The 25,854-nt window shown below is 41.5% G+C and overlaps 1 protein-coding gene across 1 annotated transcript in view; it reads right to left on the bottom strand.

The window, feature by feature from the left end:
• LOC133653638 (activin receptor type-1B-like) overlaps positions 1-16,031 on the bottom strand; it is a 31,103-nt gene extending 15,072 nt beyond the window's left edge. Inside the window, exon 1 of the mRNA XM_062053146.1 lies at positions 15,824-16,031. Coding sequence (XP_061909130.1) covers positions 15,824-15,887 — 64 coding nt within the window. The 5' untranslated portion in view covers positions 15,888-16,031. The remainder of the gene's footprint in view (positions 1-15,823) is intronic.
• Positions 16,032-25,854: the final 9,823 nt, after the last annotated feature.

Genomic DNA, 25,854 nt, shown 5'->3' with positions numbered 1-25,854 from the left:
TAACAGGAAAAAGGGAACAGTGAAGTTGAAAAGAGGGAGAGCACATTGGGCTGATTGAGTTTGTGTGTCAAGTTCCTATCATTCCGTGCATGCTGAGGCAGGAAATGACAGTCGTAGTGAGGAAGGGATTAATAAAACAATGTTGCCCAAATTAGTATTGCCGCAACAACACACCGCAGTATTGTTAAATTCTGAACAATTCACCTCATTATGCGCGAGTGTATGATTTAATTTGTGTGTTGTTTAAAAATTAGCTGTGCAGAGTCGTTCTGTCAAGAATTGTAAAACTCTTAAGCTTCCTTGGTGCAGGTTACAAAAAAAATCCCACAACTTCCAACAGACACTTTAGGCATACGTATGAGGAGCACAGCACTATTACCCAAAGGCACTGGCTGAAATTAGATATCTACAGATAGCAGACAGAGTTGATCAAGACAAACAGCCGCCACCAGACAGAGCGGGTGTGCAACACACAACACACAGCATGCACAACAGTGTCCGAATCAATGCTCCGGGAAGGAGGAAAGTCATTACCTTTGTCTGCATCCTGGGCTCAAATTACTGATCTCCTTCTAAAAAGGGAAGTCTGAGGGACTGTAGCCGCAGTAATACTACTACTATCAACACCACCATAGAAATATTCATTAATTCATTCATTCATATTCAAACAAGGTTTATCATTGTAGTTGGAGAACTGAATTTTGATTTATCTTATTTCACCACACTAGTGAAGTACCTGATCTCACCAGAATCATGCAGTGGGATTCAAAGGCAGAGTAAATTAGAACCACACTATTGAATACATGTGTACTTCGTTTGGTGCTATGTAGGGATGATGTTTGATAAGAAATTATCGAGTTCGAGCCCATTATCGAATCCTCTTATCGAACAGATTCCTTATCGATTCTCTTATTGAATCCAGATAGGTTGCTGTATATGGAAAAAAAGACAATATTTGGTTGAACAAAAGCTCACTTTTATTTTATAAGAAAAAAATAAAATAAAATTAAAAAATAATATTGACTGTTACCCCCCTAAAAAAATTAAAAAAAATACATATTGACTGTTGTTACCCAAAGTATATTATGTGGGCTTTTTCAGAAAAACAAATATATACAATAACACAAAAACAACCTGTCTCTGTGATCACTATGGGTGTATAAATAATAATATAGTGTTAAATAAAATCAGTACCTTGGGCACAAAACTGCTGCTATTGGAACATACTAACTACACACACTATGACACTAAGAACACCACAGTCATCAATCAACAATTTTTCTTCCAAAAAATTAGCATGTCTGCTTTTTCAGGATCAAGTCTGACCCGCTCTTCGCTAATCTGATCGTGTTTGGTTTTTAAAAAGTCGGTCTAACACACCTAGATTATATACGTAGATTAGATCTTTCAATTGGGTGAGGATTCCAGAGAGGACCCTTTGTACTGCACATACACCAGTCTAAACGCACGGTATATAACCTGGAAGCAGATTCCATTCAATCAAAACACAGGTAACAACTGTAATGAAGAAAGAGACTGTAAATTTGCTTCACAAATGAAAAGAATGGAACATTTTGAAGTGCATAGATGGGAAAAAAAAAAAAAGAACAAATACAAGTGAGATCATGGAAGAGAATGAAGCAAGTTGGTATATTACAAGGTAAAGAAAAAAGCAAAAATAAACCTCTTCACGCTGCATTTGTGCACTCCACACTGATGAGCAATAACTCCAAACAACTGGCAAGCTTGTACGAAACAATAGCAACCCACATTTGAAGTGGTACTGGGGCACAAACTGTACTTTTTCTTTCGGACTCAAAACTCCTTCCATGAATCCACAGAATTTATTGAATGAACTTCAAGATATTCGAAAGTTTTCTTTCAATTTTCCGTCCGAAAATTCCTTCAAAACAACTCTCTCCCACCAGTCTTGGCTTCCAACCCGCATACATAGCAATTACGAGACCTTCTTGGTAGCAGAGTAATTTTTGTAGCGCAATTTCAGATCATATTTTGATGCCGTCTTGCTATTTAACATCAGCATAGCCATTAGAGACGTAATATATTGCAATTTGTGCCAATATTACGGCGGACATTAGGTACAACAAGAACTGGGCTGTTGGCTTGTGAGGAGCCGCAAAGATGCCTTGTTTGGATGTGACGTCATCGGTCAACTGGAAAAGCAACAAATGTATTCGTGCTAAAAAGAAATAAGCGCCCCCCAGTGTACGGGAAGCAGACGGCATATGACCAATAGTCACATCAGAGAGTGTGCATGGACACTGGAACTTCACAGGTAGGTGTGAAAATAAAAATAAAAAATTGAGAATTCAGACTAATTTAGTGCATGGAAACATACCGAATGTTGCAGAGACAGAAAGCACAAAGGAAGCTAGACCAAAAACCTGAAGAGAAATTGGTTTCAAAAAGAGAAAGGATGAACTTCTTTGTTTAAATCAAAAAAGTCAGATACCGACCAAACGGGAAAATAATCTGCAGAACATGCCGCCAATGAGTCGTTGCTAGCGACTTGAACACGTATATTATTTTCCATCACTTGAAGACACAGCATGACGAACATCAGTGCGTTAAGGGGATCTGGTTTGGTGGCTGTAGGTTTAGGTTTCTGCTTTTTGAAGATGATGTGGTCATGATGGCTTCATCTGGCCAGGATCTTCAGCTCTCACTAGATAGGTTCACAGCCGAGTGTGAAGATACTGGGATGAGAATCAGCACGTCTAAGTCCGAGTCCTTGGTTCTCGCCCAGAAAAGGTTGAAGTGCCATCTCCGGGTTAGGGAGGAGATTTTGCCCCAAGTGGAGGAGTTCAAGTACCTTGGAGTCTTGTTCACGAGTGAACAGTGGATTTTAAGATCGATTTTAAGACTGCGTCTGCAGTGATGTGGACCCTCCATTGATCCATCATGGTCAAGAAGGAGCTGAGCTGAAAGGCAAAGCTCTCAATTTACCGGTTGATCTACGTTCCCATCCTCGCCTATGGTCATGAGCTTTGCGTTATGACCGAAAACACAAGATCACGGGTACAAGCGGCCGAAATTAGTTTCTTCCGTCGGGTGGCGGGGCTCTCCCTTAGAAATAGGGTGAAAAGCTCTGTTATTCGGGAGGAGCTCAAAGTAAAGCCGCTACTCCTCCACATCGAGAGGAGCCAGGTGAGATGGTTCAGGCATCTGGTCAGGATGACTCCCTGGGGAGGTGTTTAGGGCACATCCGACCGGTAGGAGGCCACGAGAAAGACAGAGGAAATGTTGCGGGGACTATGTCTCTCGGCTGGCCTGGGAACACCTTGGGGTCGCCCTGGAGGAGCTGGACAAAGTGGCTGGGGAGAGGGCAGTCTGGGCTTCTCTGATCGGGCTGATTCCCCCGTGACCCAACCTCGGATAAGCGGAAGAAGATGGATGGATGGATGATTGAATAAAACGTTACAAAATACAGATTCAACCTTATAACCACAACATGACAAAGTTAAGTTGTTGTCCAAAAGCTCCGTCTATGACATACAATCCCGCAGACACAGAGAAGTGACAAATTCCATCTTATAATGTATATGTGTGGACATTACTTTAGTATACGCTGTCCAAAAGAAGGGCTGGTACCAACAATACTTTATTGTTTTTCTAATTGTCTTGTCTTTTATTTATATATATGAAATACATGTTATACTTTAAAAAAGATACGCAAAATCGGCATTAATTTCTTGTTTGTTCCAAGTAGGGGTTCAACGTTCAATAATACAAGTTGTATAGTCAGTGATGTCATCACTCATGTGTTTCTGGATGGAAACAAACTTGTGCGAGTCAGCGCGACCGGCAGGAAGAGATAAATGGCAGCGGACACTGGCAACAACACTATGGGCAAAAACATGGAAAGTATTGGAACATTTCACCCAATACACGTCAAAGACACAAATAACTAGTTCAATTTACAAAGCGTACATTGCTTTTCATGGGCACATCTGTGATGCAGGATTTAAAAAAAGAGGTATTTTCAAAGCGGAAGTTGACTCTACATTCTAATAGCAGTTAGAAAGATAGATTGAATATTTCTACAAAAGAGACTTGTGTGAAATTGCGCGCAACAGACATGAACTCTTATGGTAAAATGGTAAATGGGTTGTACTTGTATAGCGCTTTTCTACCTTTTTTTTAAGGAACTCAAAGCACTTTGACACTATTTCCACATTCACCCATTCACACACACACATTCACACACTGATGGCGGAAGCTGCCATCCACGGCGTTAACCAGGCCCATCAGGAGCAAGGGTGAAGTGTCTTCCTCAAGGACACAACGGACGTGACTTGGATGGTAGAAGGTGGGGATTGAACCAGTAACCCTCAGATTGCTGGCACGGCCACTCTCCGAACTTCGCCATGCCGTCCTCCTTATTGCTACGGGATCTTTGTGGGTGCAGCCATTGTCCATTTTCAGTATTTGAATTAATGGAACAGAGAGGAAGGAGGCTGCTTCAGAGAGAAATTGTGGGTCCTGCGGTGGCAGTATGGTAGGATCAGTAATTGTGGAGCCGGGTCAGTCACAGGGTACCCTGTCTGCTGGACCAATTAAGATTCAGTGCCTCCGGGCCCAACGGAGGTCATTATTGACACTGGTCATTATGGGGGGGGGGGGGGTTACTAGACAACCACAGACTTGACCTGAATCTGACTCGCTCACTTGCCATTACAGAAACAACTGGTAAGTACTGATTACATTTTATTATTAGTATTATGGTCTGGTTCATGCAGCTTCAGGACTTCATTTTTAGTGTAGTGAGAGTTTAAGTAGAAATGGATGATGCAACAATGGCAGTACGGTTCGAAGAATTCCTTTGGAAAATCACCTTAGAAGCTAGTAAGCTTTCACCTTATCCCAAACTTTCCCTTTGGTGTGATCCAATGTGCACATCATCCACACTTTTGATATAGATATGATTATACAGCATGATCATACAGCATGATTAAGCTGTAGAGGTAAGTTTATCCAAAAAAACAACAACATCATATGTCTAAGATAATGAACAGTACACAGCACAGACTTTTACCTGTGATAACGATATTAGGGATGTCCCGATCTGATATTGGTATCGGAAATCAGTCCGATATTAGCCAAAAAAGTGAATATCGGATTTTATCGGACTGAATCTAAAAACTCCGATATAAGCGCTCCGATATAAGCTGTCCATTTACCGCTGCAGCACGTCTATAATAAGTGACTCTGGTTTGATCACACTCCAACACAGTAGGTAGCGGCAATGCCCCTTAATTAACGTTGGTGCCGGCCGCGGAAGAAGAGCGTCTCTGATCCAGCATGCACAGCCCGCGTGATCACAACAACGACAACGCAACAAAGTGTAGTGATGTCGGCTGTGTGGAAGTATTTTAACGTAAACTCGGACAAAGACGTTGCCGCTAAATGCAACATTTGTTAGGCGCAAGTGTCCCGTGGAGGGACAGAACCGGGAAGGTTCAATACAAGCAACCTCATCGCACATTTGAAAAAACACCACACAAAAGAACATGAGGATTTTCGCGAGAGCAGCAAGGCGAAGCAACAAACCTCTGGCTCGCTTCAGCAACCCACGCTGGCCGAAAGCTTTGCAAGACGTGACAAACTACCACGGGACAGCAAAAAGGCAATGGCCATAACAGAAAAGATAGCCCAGTTTATTGTGCTTGATGACCAGCCCGTCGGTGGTGAGTAATGTCGGGTTTAAACGCTTAATGGAGCACCTCGAACCTCGCTACATTATTCCTAGCCGCCACTACATTGTAGACAAAACTATACCCCAGATGCACGAAGAGGTTAAAAAGTGTATTGCCGCACAGCATGCCGAAATGCTTATCTTCTCTAAAAAAAATCTCCACATTATGCTCGGACTGCAGAAAGTGGAGATGGAGGAGGAGGAGGATTAGTAAGGGTAGTCAGCACTGACTGATTATTATTTGATTTATGCTCTTGTTATTAGAGTGATATGTTTATTGTGTTTACATTATTCTTCAGTGATGACTAAGAGTAATTACTACATTGTTTTGGGCACAGTCAGTCAGTGAAACTGGAGCTGTGAACTCTTAACTTAGAGCAGTTGGACAGTGGACAATATTGTGTTGTTTTTGTCCCTGCCCACAGTTGTTTCCAACATATGCTGACAGTAAAAAAATAACTGAAGTGAACTTGAATTGTTTTCACTTTAAAACGTTTTTTTTTTTTTTTTAATTGGATTTATTTAGGTTATTTTTCAGGGTCTTCTAATTTATTTTTAATTTATTCTATTCAATTGTATAATTATGTTGGTATTAGTGGTTATTTTGCACTTTAAATATAACATTTTGTTTTTATTGGATTTGTTGAGGTAATACTCTTATGTTGAAGGTTAAACTTTATGTAACCAATTGGTTAATAATAAATGGGTCAGTTTTTCCTATGCCTACTCTTGCTGACTATTGTTTTCTGTTTTAACACTACAACATCAGTAACAGTAACATCACGTTATCAAGCCTTTTCTAACATTCCACACAACAAAATAAGGAATAAATATTTGTATGATTCGTGCCTATATCGTATCGTATTGATATTGGTATCGGCCAATACTCAAGGCTACAATATCGGTATCGTATCGGAAGTGAAAAAGTTGTATCGGGACATCCCTAAACGATATATATCACGATTAGGGATGCAACGATATCAAAACCTTACGGTACGATATGATGGTATTAAGGCGACAGTACGATATTATTGTGATCTATATCCAAAACAAATAAGACTTAAAAATGCCATAGTGAGTAAAATGAAGTGGCAGGAATGTTTAGGATATATATACTTACCGGTACTGTAATTGTAAAAAACATAATGCTAAAATGTTCGAATCATATTTTTAAATGCAAAGAATTGTGGGGAGCATCCACTGTGTCTGTCAACTTTTACTTTTTTGAGAATCATATTGAGAACGAAATAGGCACTGACACTACCCACATTCACATAAGTTTTATTTTTTTGAAAATATATTTTGGCCTCTCAGTTGGAATACACATCAACATACAGGCTAATGGGCATATATTTCCCCGTTAGCCTATATGTCGATGTGTCATTGACCGGGCGAGCATGCTAAGCATTACACTAGGAGCACCATTAAAGCATTCATTGCACGAACATACTAGCTTCGTTAGACAAGATCATAGACTGTATTGGACAATATAGTTTACATATGAAATTTCCTTTTCCATTTACTACAAGTAATAAGAAAACGTAAATGCCTGACCAACCTATCAAGGAGGAAATTAGCAAGTTTGGCCTCAGATGAAAAAATCTTCTCCGACTTCAATCGTCTCCATCTTTCAAAAGCATCCCTGATACAAATTATTGTTTTGTTCCTGGCGTTGTCACGAATAAGTTGAGAATCGTAACAACGCCTTTTAGATTTACTAAGGTCTGACATGTTTAGTAACTTTACCAGTGACAGTAGCCAGACGAAAATCCAATTTAAAAAAAAAAGTGGGTTCTTGTCTCTCAAAATGATTGTGAACAATAGGCAAAATTTCCCAAAAAGTGCAGTTCCCCTTTAAGCTACATTTAAACCAGTAAGGGTGGTACAGGGAGCAGGTGGGTAAAGTGTCTTGCTCAAGGACACAACGGCTGTGACTAGAACGGCGGAAGCGGGATCCAAACCTGGAACCCTTATGTTGCTGGCGCGGCCGCTCTACCAACCGAGCCACGCCGCCCCACGTGCTCTGTGTGTTGATTGGCTGGGAGGCTGGCAAAGGACGGACGTGCATTGATTGATATAAATGATGAAGTGAGAAAGTTCTGTTTGTGTCTCGGTTGTTTATTTTGGCATAGACTACAACCTACAGTAGTCGGATTGTAACGACTTCCATTAAAAGCTCATAAACCTATGATAACGGCTCGAGTCACATCATTGCAATATTTAATAAAGTGATTCTTTGGCATACCACTAAATAAAGGCCACATATTTACGAGTGCTATGCGTACCATAGTTTGAGAATCCCTGGTATAGAGAAATATGGAGCAGGAAACAGATACTGTATGTGGTTTGGGGAACATTTCTGCTGTTAAAAAACAACAACTGCTAACCATTGAAGGAATTAAAGCCATTCCCTCAGTCTTCTGTAGATCTGTGGAGTTTTTACAGTAACTAAAAATAATCTTGGATACACACCGTATATAAATATATATATTTTTTCCCATGACCCATTTTACACTCATCTTCCCCTTTTGTGAAAACTGGTTTAGCAGTTATGCTTGTTAACATAAAAACCCAGTCAGGAATACAACCTCCTGCACAGTACAGTCCAGAGGTTTTTTGTCAGCACCTTATGACGGAGTGTTTCCCAAGTGGCAGCCTGCATAACAAACATATTACAAAATCTTGACTAAAGATACAAGATATAGATATGAGAGTGGGGCGGGTACGAGAAGGGGGAAGGGCAGAAGGGACACGCTCCACCTTATAGCAGTGTGTCTGACAGCACTTTAGATCACATTGCAAGTGTTGTCTGCACATAAGGGAGAGTGTGTCACAGGAGAATGCAACACACACAACTCGGTGCTAATCTGAATGAAGTCCACAACACGTGACGTGACTCACCGTCGATCGTCAAACAAAATTCTTGCGAGAGAAAGAAAACACTATGCTTGCCACTGTCCTAGAATCTGCTCTGGCTTACGACTTTCTGGTTGGTCTGGTTTCAGGACATTATGTGTAATCCTCCAGAGGGTGTGCAAACCATTGCTCCACACAGAATTGTGGGCCCCTCTTTCACTAAAGACCCCAGCAGCTGGGCAAACCAATCATTCCACACCCTTGTCTGTGTGGGCCACACAACCCTCACAATCCCCCGACCCCCAACGCTCACGCATGGCCGTCAATTTTACATTACCCTAATCAAATTTATATCACTAAGGTGACATCATTCCAGCATAACTTCCATTAACTGACCAAACTTTTTGATTTGGATCATTCAAATATGGCAGGGTGATTATCTTTTCTTATTGATCAAGCAGGCACATTTATTGACAAACTAGTCTTTTAGGTGTGCTTGTTGATATAAATACAATTGTGTCATGTTGTTAATGACTTATCTTATGTACATTGAAATCTTATAGCATGATATATATGTATATGTTTGAGTGTCCGTGAGGAACATATTTGTCTTGAGCTGAAAAAATTACCCTTTACCTAACACATCAGAAATATGATAAAGGCACTTAGTGGAACTACACCAGGAGGTACAAAGTTTGTGGTTTAAAAAAAAAATTCCCTAGCAAAAAAAGCTTTAAATTTACATTTAAAATGATTACACAGACAGACCTTCTATAGTATACCCCCAGACGGTCAAGTTTAATCTTGTTCCCTGTATAGCACCAGGGATTATTTTACACCACGGCATGTAATTTCTGTCGCTACACAGTCGCATGTTGACAATTCTTTGCTCTCTTTATCGCACACGGCTGAGCAACATGTCTTTGAGTAACAATGCTTCAGGGATTGCCTTTCTGGGTTACTTTGTAGTCAATCTTTTGTTTATTTTGCATTACGGTCATTATATGCTTCTGTGCACGTGTTGATCAAAATTGGCCTCCACCATGTCCCCCAAAGCTGTGAACGTAGGACATACGGATATATAAAAGGGTATTATTCATTGAGAACCACTAAACAAAAGGCACACTGCCTACTCTCATGGGTGGTTATAAAATAGTGTAATCATAATAATGAATTCATCCTTGCCACAAGCAGCTCCACAAAGTTACAGGAAGTAGCTCTTGTGCTTGGTGGAGGCAATAAGACTTTATTTATCTGTCCTTCAAGGAGTCCTAATATACTCATTTTCGACCTTTTGTATTAGATTTTTTTTTTACTCTTAAAGAGCAGCTACACAGGATTACCTGCACAGAAAAAAAAAAAAAAACGTTATCCATGTCTGCCTGTTGCATGCCAGCTGAGTCAACATTTCCTCACACTACGTGGGCTGGCTAAAATAATCTATTTTAATCAATTATGGATCGATATCTTTTATAATTTATTGTATCGATTGACAAGGCATTATATCGAATAACTCAAGAGACAACCAGGTACTTTTGTTTACAAATCGCTCTGAACGCATCATTGTCATCAAGTGCCCAACAAAAACTAAGCGCACACTTCCAGCCTTCACAATAAAATTGCTGTGCATTACCTGTTGTCTGACTGCTAGAAAAGTAAGAGTCACGCAAGAATAGCTTACATATATACTGTTATTTTTCACTCAGAGAAACAATACCTTAAAGGCCTACTGAAAGCCACTACTACCGACCACGCAGTCTGATAGTTTATATATCAATGATGAAATCTTAACATTATAACACATGCCAATACGGCCGGGTTAACTTATAAAGTGACATTTTAAATTTGCCGCTAAACTTCCGGTTCGAAACGCCTCTGAGGATGACGTATGCGCGTGACGTAGCCCGGCGAACACGGGTATGCCTTCCACATTGAAGTCGATACGAAAAAGCTCTGTTTTCATTTCATAATTCCACAGTATTCTGGACATCTGTGTTCGTGAATCTGTTTCAATCATGTTCATTGCATTATGGAGAAGGAAGCCAAGCAAGCAAAGAAGAAAGTTGTCGGTGCGAAATGGACGTATTTTTCGAACGTAGTCAGCCACAACAGTACACAGCCGGCGCTTCTTTGTTTACATTCCCGAAAGATGCAGTCAAGATGGAAGAACTCGGATAACAGAGACTCTAACCAGGAGGACTTTTGATTTGGATACACAGACGCCTGTAGAGAACTGGGACAACACAGACTCTTACCAGGATTACTTTGATTTGGATGACAAAGACGCAGACGTGCTACTGTGAGTATGCAGCTTTGGCTTTTTTTTGCGTATGTACGTAACTTTTTTAAAATATATAAGCTTTATGAACCTTGGGTTAGGTGAACGGTCTTTTGGGCTGAGTGATTGTGTGTGTTGATCATGTGTTTGAATTGTATTGGCGTGTTCTATGGAGCTAGGAGCTAGCAGAGGAGCTAGCATAACACGTACCGTACCTACGTGCGCGTCACGTACGTAACTTTTTAAAAATATATAAGCTTTATGAACCTTGGATTAGGTGAACGGTCTTTTGGGCTGAGTGATTGTGTGTGTTGATCATGTGTTTGAATTGTATTGGCGTGTTCTATGGAGCTAGGAGCTAGCAGAGGAGCTAGCATAACACATACCGTACCTACGTGCGCGTCACGTACGTAACTTTTTAAAAATATATAAGCTTTATGAACCTTGGGTTAGGTGAACGGTCTTTTGGGCTGAGTGATTGTGTGTGTTGATCAGGTGTTTGAATTGTATTGGCGTGTTCTATGGAGCTAGGAGCTAGCAGAGGAGCTAGGAGCTAGCATAACAAACACGCAGGTGTTATTATGCAGGATTAATTTGTGGCATATTAAATATAAGCCTGGTTGTGTTGTGGCTAATAGAGTATATATATGTCTTGTGTTTATTTACTGTTGTAGTCATTCCCAGCTGAATATCAGGTACCGTGAGTATGCAGCCTTGGCTGCTAAACATTCGATAACTTGACCGTATGTGCGCGTCACGTACGTAACTTTTTAAAAATATATAAGCTTTATGAACCTTGGGTTAAGGAAACGGTCTTTTGGGCTGAGTGATGGTGTGTGTTGATCAGGTGTTTGAATTGTATTGGCGTGTTCTATGGAGCTAGGAGCTAGCAGAGGAGCTAGGAGCTAGCATAACAAACACGCAGGTGTTTTTATGCAGGATTAATTTGTGGCATATTAAATATAAGCCTGGTTGTGTTGTGGCTAATAGAGTATATATATGTCTTGTGTTTATTTACTGTTGTAGTCATTCCCAGCTGAATATCAGGTCACCCCCGGCTCTTACAGCATCTTCCCTATCTGAATAGCTTCAACTCCCCACTAGTCCTTCACTTGCACTTTACTCATCCACAAATCTTTCATCCTCGCTCAAATTAATGGGGAAATTGTCGCTTTCTCGGTCCGAATCTCTCTCACTTCATGCGGCCATCATTGTAAACAATAGGGAACTTTGCGTATATGTTCAACTGACTACGTCACGCTACTTCCGGTAGGGGAAAGCCTTTTTTTTATCAGATACCAAAAGTTGCAATCTTTATCGTCGTTGTTCTATACTAAATCCTTTCAGCAAAAATATGGCAATATCGCGAAATGATCAAGTATGACACATAGAATAGATCTGCTATCCCCGTTTAAATAAAAAAAATTCATTTCAGTAGGCCTTTAATGCAATTTGCAGTGATGGAGTTGCGATTCGCGATACTTTTACTTGAAATTATATTCTTATTTCAAAATTGCACTTTTGAGCCTTATGAGAAAGTTTAAACTGTTGAAAAGTAGTTTTCTTAGGGCCATTGCACAAACGTGCCAACACCGCAATCGCAGACAGCCCCATACAGCGATATAACATTTATAGCAGAGCGGAGGAGGGGGTAGGTCTAGACCAGGGGTCGGCAACCCGCGGCTCCGGAGCCGCATGCGGCTCTTTGACCACTCTGATGCGGCTCAGCTGCATACTTACCGACCCCCTCGATTTTCCCAGGAGACTTATGGATCTCAGTGCCTCTCCTAGATAACTCCCAGGGATAATATAATCCTATTTTCACTCTAATTACTAAATTAAGGGAGTGCCCTGATTGCACTGTAGTAATTGTTCTCTATAGCATTTACAAACAGCGTGCCAGCCCGGCCACATGCTGAATGTAGCTTTTACTTGCACACATAGGAGACAGCAAAGCATACTTAGTCATCAGCCACACAGCTTACACTGACGGTAGCCGTATCAAACAACTTTAACGCTGTTACGTTACAAATATGCGCCACACTGTGAACCCACACCAAAAAAGAATGAAAAACACATTTCTGGAGAACATCCCACCGTAACACAACATAAACACAACACAACCAATACCCAGAATCCCATGCAGCCCTAACTCTTCCGGTCTAGATTATACACCCCCGCTACCACCAAATCCCCCCACACATCAACCCCCCCCCCTCCCCGCGTTGGTTGAGCGGAAGAGTTAGGGCTGCATGGGATTCTGGGTATTGGTTGTGTTGTGTTTATGTTGTGTTACAGTGCAGATGTTCTCCAGAAATGTGTTTGTCATTCTTTTTTGGTGTGGGTTCAAAGTGTGGCGCATATTTGTAACATAACAGTGTTAAAGTTGTTTTACACGGCTATACCGTCAGTGTAAGCTGTGTGGCTGCTGACCTAGTACGCCTTGCTGTCATTTACGTGAGCAAGCTGAAACTGCATTCTACATGTGGTCGAGCAGGTACACTATTTGGGCAGGCTGTAGAGGGCGCCAAAAGCAGTGCCATCACGCCCTGATATTCGGGAGTCTCCCGGAAAAAATGAGAGGATTGGCATGTATGACGCGATCAAGCGCCATTCATTCAAAACTTGCGGGCCGCACTAACATCACATTTTCACATTAAAGTGCGTGTGTCTGAGACCCCTGGTTAACATACCACAAAGCATTTAAGCTTTGTATGCGGTGTTTTTCATTTTAAATTAAAAAAATTTTTTTGTGGCTCCCATTATTTTCTTTAATTTGTGAAACTTGCCAAAATGGCTCTTTGAGTGGTAAAGGTTGCCGACCCCTGGTCTAGACTCTAGAGCATTTACACAAGCATTCCCATTTAAGCAAATCCGCACGTATTGGTGTCAACATGACCCTACTTTTAATTCTTTTTTTTTTAAAAAAGACTGTAAAACACAGCGTTCTGAGCATTGCAATCAACTTGCAGGGCTCATGTTCAAATGTATTAACCTTACTATTTGACGCTCGGACATTATTTAAAGGGGCCCTATTATGCAAAACCAATGTTTTGGCCTGTTGGCATCTGTGTTTGTGTATTTGGGATCCCCATATGTCCCGAAAATTTAAAATCAAACCATGGAGGCATGGTGGAGATATCTATAAAAAATATTGCCTTCTTTCCAAACTTGCTCCAAACGAGATGTTTGAATTTGACACTTTAGTGACATATTTTGCCTTTGTTATGTCGTACAACATTTTTATTCAGTTGTAGTCCAATATTGTGGACAATAAGTTCCATCTTTTTCTCTATCCTCTTCTTGTGGGGCACACTGGCTTATACATGCACATGCATGCAAAAAATATTCCGCTGTTGCCATTTCTAATAAAAAGTAGCATTTAGTCCTTACTTATATCTGTCAGTAGGCTCAATATTGAAGCGCTAAAAACTACAACATGGTGAGACAGTCGTAGTGAAAGTCTCTGCGCTGCGGACTTGTCTCCACTCAAGATGATCTCCGGCTGGCCCCACTATGGCCTGGACTCTCACACTATTAACTAGATCCACGCGACGTCCATTGCACCGGTCGCCCAGGGGGGTCCACACATCTGCGGTCCCCTCCAAGGTTTGTCATTGTAGCCCATTGGGTTGAGTTATTCCTTGCCCTGATGTGGCATCTGAGTCGAGGATGCCGTTGTGGCTTGTGCAGCCCTTTGAGATACTTGTGATTTAGGGCTATATAAATAAAGTTTGATTGATTGACTTTGAAAGCATGTGACGTAAATTCTGAAGACAGTCAGAAACCAGCTTGAAGATGGTCTGCAGAACAAAATCTAAGCAAAATGTTGACAAGGGCACCACCATACCACAAGGAAGTGTTTTACATTTAGAAAACAATCATAATATGACCACTTTAACAAGAGTATCAACATTGTAACAATATTTATTGGTCAAAGAGGCAAAGCATGATAAGTCTGTGTTAAAAGAATCTATGTGAGAACAGGATACTAAGGCGTAGATAAGATTTAATTATTACCTTTATCAGTTTGGGGGCAGGTTGCAACAAGGAAAAGACGGCTTGGGAAGACTAAAGTGTGGTGTTGCACAACCACTTTGTTGAATTATGAACCATACATAGTCCAAGCAGTGTGCTATATTTTGGGGTCTGTGGTAAGCAGCTGGTATCATCTAAAAACAGAAGCAGAAGGCTAGACTAGACCAGAGCAACCTCCTCGCCTGCGCCTCCAAACACCCCCAACTCGCCACATTTCCATCACAATGAACCCAGACTTCAACTCTGACTCCCGTCTAGGGGTGTGTGAATGCGCGGCTGTCGTCGCCCTATGCCAGCATTCATTGCCGCTGGAGGCCACTGAGCCGCCTTTTCACTCCTTTTACCGATGCAGGAGCTGCCAATGTTTACACCCAAACACTACATTTCAGCCACTTAAGTGGGTTAGGCCTCCATTTAGAGGGGGGGCCTTTCTCCTCAAACTAGAGCCAAAAACATGTGACGGAACCGTAAGTGAGCACATTGAGCAGGTTTAACGAGGCAGCTATCATTGCACTGTGTTGTTAGCACGCATAACACAGATAAGCCCGGGGAGGGATTGTTTAGTATAAATGGCACTAATGTGGGATAAACACCGTTTCAACGTTGAAGCTCAGTTCTTTCACGTTTATACTTGTTAGCTAGCGAGGTTAGCTTGTAATCCGACATAAACATAGCCCGGCTATGTTGTTGTTGTGTTTTAGCCGCACGCTCCAATTACAATTAAAGAACTCCCCCGTCAATCAACAACGAACGCAACTAAACAGACGTACGAATTTGTTGTTGTAATCAGCAAGGGATGTTTTTTAGGTCAACCCTAGCTGGATGTGGTTCGCCAAATCCCCTACTTGTGCTCAGCGCCATGGCGAGGACACACACTCACACGACTCAACCACACACCGAGACAAAAGCCGTGGAGGTACTCGGATCAAACTTACCATTGGCGACGGCCAGTAGCCCCAGAAGGGCCAGCAGCGCTCGGCCGGTGTGTTTCAGAGCCATTTCTCCCAAATTCCCATCGCTCCACAACGGTCAAGACGAGAAAGGCGCCTGGAGCGTGTCGCTGTGAACACAAGTAGACCTGCAACACAACCACAGTCGGACCGCACTCGCCACACCGCCAGACACTCTGCAAGCAAGCTCGTGACGTCACTAAAGGGGCGGGTCTTTGTTTAAAGGAGAGTTGTGCGTGCCCTCCTCTCAGGTCAGTAGTAGTGCAAAGACCTGACTAGAAACATGCTATTACTGAATCAATTTTTAACTTTAAACATAAAGAAAATGGTTTATTGAACACATGATGCGTAATGTGTGAATGTTTTTCCCCAGGATTATGTTATAAATCACTGAACTCATTTTCAACTTTGAGGAGGGGAGGGGCAATGGCAAATAAGGATTCCCTTTACATTTTTGTGCTGATCTGGATATTTTTTTATCTCTTTTGTAAACGTGTTGAGGGCAAACTTTATAGTAATGTGAGGACCCATAGTGTTTGGATGACCGGAATTGCACTAATAACTTTTCTTTATGTATTTTTACAATCTGAAAACACCATCCATCCATCCATTTTTTACCCTTTCGAGGTCGCGGGGTGTGCTGGAGCTCAGCTGCATTCGGGCATAAGGCAATGGACAAGTCGCCACATCATCGCAGGGCCAACACAGATAGACAGACATAACAATCACATTCACACACTAGGGCCAATTTAGTGTTGCCAATCAACCTATCCCCAGGTGCATGTCTTTGGAGGTGGGAAGAAGCCGGTGTACCCGGAGGGAACCCACACAGTCACGGGGAGAACATGCAAACTCCACACAGAAAGATCCCAAGCTCGGGATTGAACTCAGGACCTTCGTATTGTGAGGCACATGCACTAACCCCTGTTCCACCGTCCAGTAATAGCAATTAGTCATTGAGCAATCGGTAGATAACTAACTGTACTTGGAAAGAGGGGCATCCCATTCCAATATTGATATCAAGATATCAGTCTCATATCGAAAATAAAAAAAAGTATTAAAGGATAATGGCTTGCATCTAAGGTAAACATGGAAGCATAGCGGCTACACGACAGCTAAGCACACAATTGCACACAAGCTAGACAGACATTATAAGTATCCTTATTTTTTAACAATATTGCAGTCTAAAACATGACATTTGTCAGTACAAACAAGTATCAAATAATTATATTTGCATATTACTTACACATACAAAGCATCCAAGTACTCTATTACAAAGTATCCAGTAACAAACGTGTTTGCATCATTCAACTTACTGCATCAGAATCAATTATTGTGACCATTATATATATCCCCAACAACAATTATCCCTCTACTTGGATGTAAAGACAGCGTAAGTCCATTCCAGACGGTTAATAATAAATAGGTTAGTGTTTTTTATACCTGCCATTGTTCTCCGAGGAATTTCACTTGATCGAACCTTTTGTAACATTCCACACTACATAACAATAAATATACAGTATGTATGATTCTGGCTGATATCGTATCAGGTCAATATCGGTCTATCTCTCAAGGCGTCAATATCTGTATCGCATCGAAAGACAAAAAGTTGTATTGGGACACCCCTACTTGGAACGCCCCCTTTCCATAGCCTGACCCCTCTTGGTGTGACATCATCTAAGGAACCGGGGCCCATTTACCCGCATAGACAGTGTAGATCCGGGGTCCCCAAACTTTTTGACTCAGGGGCCAGGCTATCTATTTGGGACCCCTGGTGTAAATAAAGGTATGTACAATAATTATTTTGATTACTTAATTGCATGTTTATGTTAACCTGGTCCATGACTACTTCAAAACAGATATGGTTACCATCTGTGATGGACAAGCTACTTGGTAAATGTAGTAAGCTAAGCTACAAGTTACTCTCGATTAAATGTAGCTAAGCTACATGGGAAGCTATCCCCGGAGAATTGTAGCAAGCTATACTACAAGCTACATGGCAAAAGTAGCTTGCTACATCAAAGCTACATTTAGCAGCATTTATATCTATGGGCCCACATGTATAATATCAATGTTAATGTAACCGAGAGAGTACAAATGGACCCAATAAGGGTCCATTACTATTAACTATCTGTCATTTAGCTGGGGACACCTTACAAGTACCTGTAGGGGTCCACGCACCCCACTGTAAGTATTTATTTAGTTTGTCTTTTCTTTGGCCAACCCCTATAATGTTATCCATGTTCTCTGCCTATAGTAAAAAACAGCATTTATCTATATCTTGACAAAAAAAACAATGACTTGTGTGTTGTTTGGGAACAGTTGGTAATGGTTATGTGCAGTAAAACTTTTCATGAACTCAACTCACCTTAATGTGTGTTCCTAAATTTGTATTGGACATCTTAGATGAAGAGAGCAGTTATGATTTTGGTTTACAGAGTAAATAACTAAAAAGGTTTTGGTCATTGTTTTTTCTAAACACATACATTTGTCTAAATATGGCTATGGACACATTATTTCCTGAGCGTCATCTTCATCAATGGAGAAATGAGAATTCCTAAATAATTCCTTTGCTATATTCAAGTATGTTTATTTTTTTAATCTTTTTTTGAGTCAGCTTGAAGCGTCCCTCTGTCTCCGACTCCCTCAGCGTCATGTTATCTTGCCTCTGCCCTAACCCTTGCCAATTGTGACTAATCATACAAACACCAACCAATCATCATGGACTTTCTCCATATGTATGTATGTTCTCATTTATCCAGGTAATTGTATTTTCTCCATATTTTTGAGGTCTGGATTCGCAGTCCATTTTCTCTCTTTGTAGCATGTAGCTTTGATGTAAGCTACCTGGCTACATGGGTCTAAAAGTACCTTAGGCACAGGAAAAGCTACTCGTTAAAAAAAAGTGGTTAAGCTACCGCAAAGTTACTTGAAGCTACGTAGCTTAGCTACATGTAGCTTGTTACTATCGCTGGTTAACATGATGAGCAAAAATAAATGTAAAAAATTCTGGAAATATAATGCATTTTTTAATTTTACTCTAGTTTGGACAAACATGACTTCTTTGCAAGATGGCTTCTATTCAAGTTCTGATTTGAAAATTTTGCATTTGGATTCTCCCCACGAAGAAGTTGAAGAAGGCTAATTAGCCCCCAACTGTGAACTTCAACCGTAATGCTTTAGGCCTAAAGCCGATGCTAATCCTGACCGGGTAGAAAATATCAGTAGAAGAGGACCAAAAGAAAATAAAGCATTTTATCTTCTTTTTCTCTCGTTTTTGAGCGCCGGTCCGCTCTTCTATTCCTGTTTTTACACAAATTCTCTCTCAGTGTGCTCCTGATTTTCGCATTTGGCTTGAGTTTTGAAAATGTTTTCCATCCAATCTCCGACCAAAACCCTTCTTCTTCAAGGTCTTTGATACGATGGCTGCAAATTCCATTCCTGTCATTTGGTACATCCCATTTTGTGCGGGTCACTTTGACTGGCTAAGTCCATACTATTCTTATATTCCAATAATTTGGAAACGTATGCAGGCTGACCCCTTCTTTAGTTGTATTGTTACAACCTGCAACAATGCATCTGGCAGACATATTTGATAATCCCTTCAAATTCTGTGTGAAAATAATATGATTCGGGATAGCAATGCTACTAAGACACATACTATACAATATGACATTTCCTCCAGTCTTCTGTATGGAACATCAACAGGCTGATGCAGGCCCGCCCAAAATTTAGAGCTAAGTGGGCGTTCCAAAATGTGCTAAAACAAGCCTGAAATCACTACTGTCTCTCTATTGGGAACATCTACTTGTGAACATCCTTTTTATCTTGCTGTATATTTGACCTGGCAGCAAATCCGAGGGTTGGTTTTGCTCTGATCCACACATCACTTCATGATGAGAGCTTGTCAAATTCTGACATAAATTCTATTTTGCAATAAATGTGTGATTCAACACAAATGTAAATTCCATCTGCAGACATCATGCAATCATCTTTTTATATTTTTCATGCACAACCAATATGTTTGTGAGAAGAAAAACAAAACAATTTCCTTACATGTTGTAAATTCAGGTGCTGCACTAAAGAAAAATGAATGAAAAGTGAATAGTAAAACCAATTTGGTCAGTTTAAACCCATTTATTTAGAAATAGTGTTTCATTACAAATGCATCCATTTCATACATTATTCAGTGATCCATAATTTACTTCAGACTGTGCCCCGGGAGGCTGTTTGATTTAAGGGAAGAAAAAAGAAAAAGAAAAACATAGTTTTTAACATGGCAAAAACTGTTTTCATTCGACTTTTACTGGGAAATTAACATACATTTGTTTAAAAAAAAAGATAATGTGGTAAGATAAAAAAAACAATGTGGTTAATACAATGCTATAAAGACATATACTGTGTATGAATGTAAAAAAGGACACATGTAATGTTATTAATTAATGAATGGGATGGAGATGGTCTGGTTGATGTCTTTAATGGGGCCTCCTTGTCTCTGGTCTTGCAGTGAGATACATGTGTCCATTCAGCCTCTGTGACTGATCAATTGTTGCATGTTACATTTTTAGGCAACTACTCCTGCTGATATGGGCTTCCATCAGCAATACCCCGATCAAATCGAGGATCAATTTGGAGGTAGGGGTTATTTAAAAAAAATGCATTCAGATCTGAGCACAAACCATAACACAACTTGTGAATGGAGCTCAGGTGAGTAAAAACATCTGCTTTTGAGATGTTCCACAAGCTCGCTTTAAAAAAAAAATGTTTTAATCTTGTTCTTCTGGAATGCTCACAAGTGTGTCATCAACCTTAAGTGCATGAACTATACTTGCATTGCCTCTTTTTATCCACTGTGTTGTATCTCTGAATGTCTCAGATACAATTGTCCGAGAGACAGATTTTTTTTCAGCAGACACCGTAAGGGTCACTAGCGGTAAACATTGAAAATACAATTTCAAATACTACAGTAGTACTTCAACAAATGCGCTCAACTGCTACTTTGACGGAGCTTTTAACTCAAACACTTGTATTTCAAATCAAAGTCTCCCATTGAAATTAATTGCAATCTATTTAATTTGTGCCTTGCCATCAAAACAGCACCATTTTAACATGGAACATGCATTTAAAAAGAAAAAAATAACGTTTAGATAAGAAGCATTGTATGAAAAACAATACAAGAAACTACAGTATATTTTATGAAGTAATCTAATAATAATGTACAGTATTTACCTTGGAGAGTGGAGTCCTACGGTATCTCCTTCCGGCTGCTTCTACGTCAAACACACCATCAGCAGCTTTTCCATATTTTCATGTATAAATGTCCACCATGTAGATAATATTCTAACGTTCTGGGCAGGCGTCAAAGTCATTCAGCTTCAGTATGGGGCAGACTAGCAGTGATACGCTCAAATGTTTTACAATTTCTTTCTTTAATTCAGAGAATATCATTCACGTCTTCTTCTCAACACTGTTTTCTACACTTATTTCATTCCATGGTTGGAAAAGGAAGTTATGTCAATCTCTAGCTATAAGCTAAAGCTAGCAAATAAGACCAGATGTTTTTGGCAGATCTTACGGGGTTCACTGTGACATTTGCTGCACCAACTAATGTCGAGGATGCTTGTAATTCAAATTTTTGCTTGCAACTTAATGCATAACAATTAACAAGAGACACCTCTTATCTCAAAACACGCTTAAGTTGGGACACTGTAATATTCAAAAATAATATAAATATAATACAAATATAAATAACATAGTCAATAGTCACACATTTTACCATACACCCTGACTGGAACTATGGTGCTGTTGTTTAAAAAACAAGTGTCATCACCCAATTAGCTATCCATCCACTCAATGCATTTTCTCCATTAATGAGCAGTATTTCTATGGTTTCATTATTTGGGTGACATTTTGCTAGCTGGATAAATGGTGAAGACCGCAGGTCTACAGTATCTGCTGAACAAATCCCTCCATATCATTTGGAAAAAACACAACACTATAAGAAAACAGAGGGCAAGGGGAACTCACAGACAGCCAGTCAGCCCTCGGATATTCCAACACGCCCCCCACCCCCAAGCCCTATGTTAAAAATAACCAGCTCTTCATCTGACTGACCAGACAGCCTGGGGTTTGTGGGGGTATTATCTATCTGGAGTTTGTTCAACAACTACACGCACACACATGCACGCACACACGCACACACGCACACACGCACACACGCACACATGCACACAGACAAAGTCTGAACATGAATGCAGAAATGCAACAGACTTAAAGAGAATTAAGACACTGGTATGCAGATACAGTATTAATAATGGGACAGCAGAAGTTGTTGGTGGCCAGAGAGTGTATTGGTGGCCGAGTTTGGGTACCAATTCCAAGTTGTTGTTTTTTTTTGGAACCATCTGATTTTCTGCACATTAAATGGGAACTGCACTTTTTTTTGGAAAGTTGCCTATTGTTCGCAATCATTCTGAAAGACAAGAATACACAAAGGTTTTGGTAACACTTTAGTATGGGGAACATATTCACCATTAATTAGTTGCTTATTAACATGCAAATTAGTAACATATTGGCGCTTAATTAGTCATTATTAAGTACTTATTAATGCCTTATTCTGCATGGCCTTAATACACAACCAGTAAGCCATTAACTAAGAGCCTTCCCTCAATAACCTCAGAATCATTGCTTATTAGTAACCCTAACCCTAACCCTTATATGTTCCCCTAGTGTCCAAATAACTCTAAATTAAGTCTTTGTTACTTAGAATATGTTCCCCATACTAAAGTGTTACCAAGTTTTTTTACATTACATATTGTTATGAACGTGTCTGTTACTACATTATATATAGACATGCAGTGTGTATATAAAATGTTGATGGAGGGTTTTGAAGATGTTTTAGAGGGTTTTGAAGATTACAACAGTTACTGCCATTAGCCGCATCCTCCAAGCGGTTTTTATCATCTTTTAAAAAAAAAAAAAAAAAAAAAAAATATGTGTGTTCTTGTCTCTCTTAATGATTGTGAACAATAGGCAAAATTCCAAACAAAAGTGCAATTGCCCTTTAAAAGAACTGCTTAATGCCTCAATGTGACCAAACTAGTTAGTCAGAATCAGAATCAGAATCAGAATAGTTTTTATTGCCATTGTTTGAGAACGGGTTCACAAACTAGGAATTTTTCTTGGTGCAATCGTGCAACATAAAACACATGTAACACAGATTTGGTAATATAAAGAGCTGTAAATGAGCTGTCAGATCTTGTTATTGTTCATGTGCCTGATGGTCGAGGGGAAAAAACTGTTCAGGTGGCGGGAGGTGTGGGTCTGGATGGACCGTAGAGAGGGGAGAATAGTTTGTTTCCAGGGTGAGAAGAGTCAGCTGTGATCCGACCCACACGCCTCCTGGTCCTGGAGGAAAACAGGTCCTGGAGGGTTGGGAGCTTGCAGCCAATCACCTTCTCAGCAGCACGTACGATGCGCTGCAGTCGATGCTTATCCTGGACTGTGGCGCCGGGGAACCACACGGTGATGGAGGAGGTGAGGATGGACTCGATGATGGCTGAGTAAAACTGCACTAGCATCTCGGTCGGCACCTTAAGTTTCCTTAGCTGCCGCAGGAAGTACATCCTCTGCTGTGCCTTCTTGATGAGAGAGCTGGTGGTCGGCTCCCACTTGAGGTCCTGGGTGATGGTGGTGCCCAAGAAACGGAAGGAGTCCACAATGGAGACGGGGGTGGGAGAGTCAATCAGGGTGAGGGGGGATGGTGGGGCTGTGACTTTCCTGAAGTTTCTGGGCGTTCAGCTCCAGGTTGTTGAGGCTGCACCAGGACACCAGCCGGTCCACCTCTCTCTTGTAGGCGGACTCATCGCCATCCGTGATGAGCCCGATGAGGGTAGTCTCATCCGCAAACTTGAGCAGCTTTACGGACTGGTGACTGGAGGTGTAGCAGTTTGTATACAGGGAGAAGAGCCAGGGGAAAAGTACACAGCCCTGAGGAGTACCAGTGTTCGTGGTTCGACTGTCCGAGACAATCTTCCCCAGCCGCACATGCTGTCTTCGGTCTGTTAGGAAGTCATTGATCCAAGGGACAATGGTGGAGGTCTTAAAGCAGAACGGCACGCGGCATAGCTCCAGAGAGGTGTTAAAAATGTCAGTGAAGATAGGAGCCAGCTGATCTGCGCAGTGTCTGAGAGTGGAGGGGGAGACACCATCCGGCCCAGGGGCCTTCCACGTATTCAGCTTCAAGAACTGCCGGCGTACATCCTCCTTTCGGATGGAGAGGGCCTTTAAAGTCCTGTGATGTTCTTGGAATCCTGTGATGTCCTTTAAATCCTTTAATTAAGTGCTGGCGTTGGTGGGGAGGGTGATGGTAAGGGGTGCAGAGCTTTGATGAGCTGAAGGCCGTTCATGACGACAGTAATGTATGTTGAGGCCCTGAGCGAGAGTCTGGTCATTCAGGGCCTGGGGGGCTTTGGGCTTATAGTTCATAAGGGCCGTTAGCCCTCTCCAAACGGCCGCAGAATCATTGGAGCGGAACTGTTCCTGTAGACGGTGAGAGTACACAGATTTAGCTTTCTCCACTTCCCTGTCGCTTCTCTGTAGGTACTCCAGTCCCCGCTTCTCCACGCAGCATCCTTCTTGCGCAGCTGTCGGAGCTTGGGTGTGAACCAGGGCTTGTCGTTGTTATAACAAGCCCTGGTGCGCGTTGGAATGATGCGCACCTCATTGAACTGAATGTATGAGGTCACAGTGTCCGTATACCCATCCAGATTGTCCATGGCCGCTCCAATTGCCTCCCAGTCTGTCATCTCCAAACATGCGCGCAGCTCCTCTACAGCCTCAGCGGTGAAACACTTAATGGTCCTCATAACAGGTTTAGCCAGTTTCATTCTCTGTCTGTATGAAGGGATTAAGTGCACCATCACATGATCTGATAGTCCGAGAGCAGCGCGCGGGACTGCATGGTATGCCTTGCTTATTGTAGTGTAACAGTGATCCAAAGTGTTCTCCTCTCTGGTCGGGCATTTAATAAACTGCCTATACTTGGGTAATTCCTGGCTCAAATTTCCCTTGTTAAAGTCACCAAGTACGATAACAAGAGTCCGGAAAAGACCGTTCCACATGTAAGATCTGGCCTGCAAGTGTGCGCTGAGCGTCACGCACGTCCGCGCTTGGCGGTATGTAGACAGCCACCAATATGAATGAAACAATCTCACGCGGTGAGTAAAAGGGCTTACAGTGAATGAAAAGATATTCCAGAGCAGGAGAGCAGTGTTGGGATATCACTGTCACGTCTGTACACCAGTTGCTGTTGATGAAGAAGCAGACTCCTCCGCCTCTTTTTTTGCCGGAGAGCCCCGCGTCTCGGTCCGCGCGGAGAAGATGGAAGCCCTCCAGTTGAACCGCACTGTCCGGTACACTTGCGCTCAGCCACGTCTCCGTGAAGCACAAAACACAAGATGAGGAAAAGTTTTTGTTTCTTCTCATCAGCAACACTAGCTCGTCCATCTTGTTGGCAAGTGAGCGGTCGTTGGAGAGAAAGATGGCAGGTAGAGGCGTGCGTAATCCCCGTCTGCGGAGACGGACAAGGGCGCCCGCTCGCTTTCCTCTTCGGTGCGGTTTCCCTCTTTTGATCAAAGAATGGACCAAATCCGCAGCTGACGCTAAGATGACCGGTAACAAGTCCGTAGGGGTGATTGATCTGATGTTCAGTAGCTCTTCGCGGGTGTAAGAGCATGCGGACACACAATTTACGCACAAAAACAAACAAAACAGAGCGCACGAGAGCACCGAGGCAGCCGTGATCGGCGCCATGATGAGATGTTAAGATGCCAGAAAAAAACCACGTTTTTCTTTAATTATGAAACACATTGTCAATTAATTGACTCTGGTTAGGGTTAACTCTAACCCTATCCCTAAAGCGGTGAGGTTTAAGGCATGTTAATACAGGTCGCTTGTTAAGATGATGACAAAGGAAAGGAGTAATTCATCAAATACTCGTTGGTTCCAGTTTATTT

Source organism: Entelurus aequoreus, linkage group LG07, assembly GCF_033978785.1.
Source record: "Entelurus aequoreus isolate RoL-2023_Sb linkage group LG07, RoL_Eaeq_v1.1, whole genome shotgun sequence".
NCBI lineage: Eukaryota > Metazoa > Chordata > Actinopteri > Syngnathiformes > Syngnathidae > Entelurus > Entelurus aequoreus.
The sequence above is the reverse complement of the archived record's forward strand: the minus strand, read 5'-3'. Positions and strand labels throughout refer to the sequence as shown.